Source organism: Neophocaena asiaeorientalis, unplaced genomic scaffold (assembly GCF_003031525.2).
Source record: "Neophocaena asiaeorientalis asiaeorientalis breed wild unplaced genomic scaffold, Neophocaena_asiaeorientalis_V1.1 scaffold177, whole genome shotgun sequence".
Classification (NCBI taxonomy): Eukaryota; Metazoa; Chordata; class Mammalia; order Artiodactyla; family Phocoenidae; genus Neophocaena; species Neophocaena asiaeorientalis.
The window spans coordinates 22,882,797-22,887,265 of NW_020172779.1; the positions used below are offsets into that span (position 1 = coordinate 22,882,797).

The 4,469-nt window shown below is 68.4% G+C and overlaps 1 protein-coding gene across 1 annotated transcript in view; it reads right to left on the reverse strand.

Moving 5' to 3' along the window:
• Positions 1–4,469, reverse strand: part of PLEC (plectin) — a 34,626-nt gene that overhangs the window by 8,924 nt on the left and 21,233 nt on the right. Inside the window, 6 exon segments of the mRNA XM_024741027.1 lie at positions 16–975; positions 1,913–2,011; positions 2,104–2,208; positions 2,372–2,851; positions 2,954–3,092; positions 4,208–4,386. Of these exon segments, the coding sequence (XP_024596795.1) occupies positions 16–975; positions 1,913–2,011; positions 2,104–2,208; positions 2,372–2,851; positions 2,954–3,092; positions 4,208–4,386 (1,962 nt within the window).

Genomic DNA, 4,469 nt, shown 5'->3' on the forward strand with positions numbered 1-4,469 from the left:
CGCCTCCCGCTCCGCCTCCTCCTTCTGCTTCTCCGCCTCGGCCTGTGCCAGGCTCTTCTGCTGCGCCACCTCCTCCGCCTGCAGCCGCAGCCGCAGCGCCTCGTTGGCCTTCAGCTGCCAGCGCTCCAGCTCCCGCTCCGCCTCCGCGCGGGCGCGCTCGGCCTCGGCCTGCTGCTGTGCGCGCCGCGTGGCCTCCTCCCGCAGCTGCACCACGGCCACGTGCTCTTCCTTGAGGGTGCGCTCCAGCTGCGCCGTCTTCTCGGCGAAGGAGGCGTGCTCGCTCTGCAGCTCTGCCTCGGCGCTGCGCTGCGCCGTCTCCAGGGCCACCTGCACTTGGCGTGCCCGCTCTGCCTCTGCCTGCCGCAGGCGCCGCTCCGCCTCCTCTGCCTGCAGCCGCAGCTCCTCCAGCGCCCGCAGGGCCCGCTGCTTCTCGCGAGCCGCCTCAGCCTCCGCCTGCACACGCAGGGCCAGCTCGGCCTCCGCCTGCCGCTTGCGCTGGGTCTCGTCTTGCACCTGCCGCCGCAGGCGCTCCGCTTCCTCCTGGGCCTGCCGCTTCTGCGCCTCGGCCTCTTCTGCCCGCGCACGCAGCGCCTGCAGCTCGCCCTCCGCCCCACCGCGCTGGCGCTCGGTGGCCTCCAGCTGCAGGCGCACCACACGGATCTCCTCTTCGATCCGCAGCCGGCTGCGCTCGGCCGCCTCCACCTGCCGGGCCTTGGCCTGGATCTCCGCCTCCGAGCTCTGCCGCAGGTGCTGCAGCTCCTCCTGGATGCTGCGCTTCTGCTGCTGCGCGTCCACCGCCACCTCCTCCCGGCGCGCCACCTCCTCCTGCATGCGCCGCTGGAGCTCCTGGGCCTCGCGCTCTGCCAGCGCTTTCGCCTGCGCGTGTGCCTCGGCCAGCTGCCGCTGCTTCTCCAGCGCGGCCTCCACCTCGGCCAGTCGCTCCCGCTCCTCTGCCCGCTGCTGCTCTGCCAGCCTCTGTGGCCGCAGCAGAGAGAGGGAGAAAACCAGAGAGAGGAGTGAGCACGGAGCAGGTGCTCCCGGCACACGACACAGTGCCACCACAGCTCACCCTGACAGCGCGGTGCAGGGGTTGGAAGGGGACAGAGGTCCCGGCCCAGCTGAGGGAGGCTGCGTGCACCCACCCAAGGCACTTGGGGCAGTGAGCGCAACCTGGCCCCACAGTGCTCACCGGCCCGGGGGTAGGAGACCCAGATGTTCTCCCCTCTTCCCACAGACAGGCGAGAGAGACACACAGACAAAAAAGAGCAAGCAAAGCAGGGTGCTCACAGGGCCTGGGAGCCGCGCCCGCCATACAGCCCTGCCTGAGCACCGCTGAATGCCCGGTGGCCTGGCTCTGGCCACGGGTCCCCTCTCCCTGACCCCGCGGGGCAGGGTGGCCAGCGTGGGACATCAGCACAGATCTGAGCAAGTTCGGAAGGGGGACTCGATAGCCTGCGGTTCTGAGCAGAGAGGAAGCTGCAGGTAGGCCAGACGGAGGGGTCACCCAGGAGGCAGGAGGAACAAGACGGGGAAGGTACCCTTCCTCACCCAAGCACCTCGGGGCACCCCTCCCCGGCCCCCATGACCCAACAGCCCAAAGTTCTTGCAGAGCAAGTGGCCAAGCAAAGAGGCCGATGCAGAGTCCCGAAGAGGCACACATGTGAGAGCCGCTGGGACGCCTGGTGGGGGCAAGTGCCAACACAGAAGAGGAAGAGAAGGTGCCAGGCACCACAGGGAGAGCAGTGCAGCATCAGGCCAAGGTGGGCTGGGCCGCAGGTGAGGCGAGCCTGGGGACAGGCTGTGCTGCGGGGAGCTGGGGGGAGGGCGTGGGGAGAGCTCAGGCGGTCTCCTAGGGGCCACATCTGGGGCAAGGTGGGCAGCAGGATGGCCTTCCCACCCCGGCGGGTCATACCTCCTCCTCCTCCATACGCCGCAGAGTCTCAGCGATGAACTTGATATACTGGCTTGTGAGCGTGCTCAGCTCGCTGTAGCGGGTACGCAGGTCCACGTACTGGGGGGCGGGAGGGAGGAGGCGCCCAGAGTTAGCCCTGCCCCTGCTGACTCAGGCTCAGCCCACCCGCCAGCCCTGCCCCTCAGCCTCACCTCCTGGATGACGCTCTCGGAGCCCGACTGGACCTTGGGCTTCTTGGCTGGTGAGGCCACCGGCTCCAGCTGTGCCTTGTACGTGACCAGCTGAAGCTCATAGTCCTGCAGGGACACGCTGGTTGGCCGCCAGCTCTGCCCTCCCCACCCTGCCCCTGAACCTGCCCACAGGCTTTGCCCAGCACCGCCTGGCCTGGGGGGCCCCCCTGAGGTCACAGGCCCACCACCTGCACGTCTCCCCTGGGACACGAGGCTGCAAAGGCCTCACCTTGATGGCATTGATGTACTGCTTCGCGAACCTCTGGCACTCCTCCACCTTCTCTCCGTGGCGCTCGATATCTTCCAGCAGCGCCTGGGAGAGCAGGGTGGTCAGCAGCCAGAGAAAAAAAAACTTCTCCTGCCGCAGCTGCTCTCGCACGGCCTGGCTGTCGGCCAGTGGCACGGCCTGGATCTGCTCCTGCCTCTGCTTGGCGTCCTGCAGCCAGGCGCCCAGCGGGTCCGCGCTCTCGCGGTAGTAACGCAGCTGGCGGCCCAGCTGCTCGAGCTCGCGCTGCCGCACGTCGGTCTGGGCCAGCACGGCCTGCCAGCGCTCCAGCAGCAGGGCGACCCGCTCACGCCAGCGCTCCACCTCCACGTCCCGCTCGCCGTGTCGCTGTTGCAGCCGCTCGCCCACCTCCTGGGCCCCCCGCAGCTCGTCCCGCAGGGCATCGAACACAGGCTGCTGCGCCTCCGCCTGGGCCCGAAGCTTCTGTTGGGTCAGAGAAGAGGGGTGCCGTTTCAGCCTGAGGCCCCTGCCACTGGCCCCGGCGTCTCTGGGCCCTCACGGCAGGGCGTGGGCCTGTGGCGGTACCTTCAGCGCAGCCTTGGTGGCCTCGAGCTCTGGGAGGGTGGCGGGCACGGCCTGGGCCTCCTTGAGCTGCTCCTCGTGGGCCCTGAGCACCTCCTCGGCCCCCTGCGTGCTGCGGATCACCAGGCTGATGGTCTTGAGCCTGCGGGAGAGCAGGGCTCAGAGCGGGGCTGGGGTGGCCTGGAGGAAGCAGCCAGGCCACCATGGTGGAACCCAGACCTGGTGGAACCCCAGACCTGGTGGAACCCAGACCTGGTGGAACCCCAGACCTGGTGGAACCCCAGACCTGGTGGCCAGCTGACCCCTGTGGTCATGGGCTCCAGGGAGAAGAGTGTACACGTGTAGGCAGAAGGTGGTCGGGGACCTCGGACACGGGGATGCTCCAGCTCCAGCCTGAGTCCTGGAGGGAGGTTGTGCTGGCCAAGGGAGCCCCTGTCAGCCTTCCAGCCCCCAGACTGGGTGAGGGGGACACCATGTGCCTGACAGGGACGCTCCTCACAGACAGCACGTGGGGTGCACGCAGGAAGGCTGGGTAAGAGACAGAAACGAAGACCAGGGCCTCGGAGGACAGATCACGTCGGGACTGAGAGGAGCAGTGGAGAGTTTACCACTAAGCTACCGCAAGCGATCTTTGAGCCGTGTGAGTGCGTGCACCCTGAAATGCGCTGTGAGGGAAAAAGAGGTACCCATGTCTGGGGGCGGGGGCAAGGAGGAGGCAGGGGCCCTGGTGAGGACTCCGCATTCCCCGGGAGGCACTGGGGCGGAAAGGCCTGTGAGAGAGGGGATCGGGACCCTCTCAGCACCCTGGCCCTCTGCTGTGTCATCCTGCCCACCCTGCCTGCTCTCCGCAGGGCCTCATCCCCACCTTCCGCCAAGAAGCCCCTCCCCCAAGGTTGCCGGTGCCCCCGGATGCCCGGTCCTGACCTACCCCGCGATGCGCCCCGGCCCCTCACCTCTGCCCACACGCCTTCCACATCAGTGACCCTCCCCTACCACCCTCCCACTGGTGGGAGGCCCTAAGTCCTCCTCTAATAGCCCCTCAACTCCTGTCACCCCACGTCCAGTCATCAGGTAGCCCTGCCTCCAAGGCACACCAGGACTGAACCCCTCCGGCCACCTCTGCGACCCCCACCCTGGTCCACACTGGCCATTCCTTGGCCAGACCCCACCTCGTTGGCACCGTTGCCCTGCCAGTCCACACACTCCCCAAGACGCCCCTTCGGTCACAGCCCCCCGGCCGCCGTCAGGTGCACTCACTTCTCCAGGTAAATGGCGGACAGGCTGCGGACCTGCTCCAACTTGCCCAGGGTCAGCTCCAGCTCTGAACGCAGAGTGGGGGCAGCGGGTGACGGCTCGGGCAGGGCCAGAACCTTCTCGGCCTCGGCAGAGAGCCGGGCAACCCCCTTGCCCAGCCCCTCCACCTCAGCCTGTGCTTTCTACGAGAGACGGAGCAGGAGGCGAGCTGAGCCCGCACGCCCAGCACACGGCACGCGTGCAAGGCCGGGGTCGGGCGCAGCAC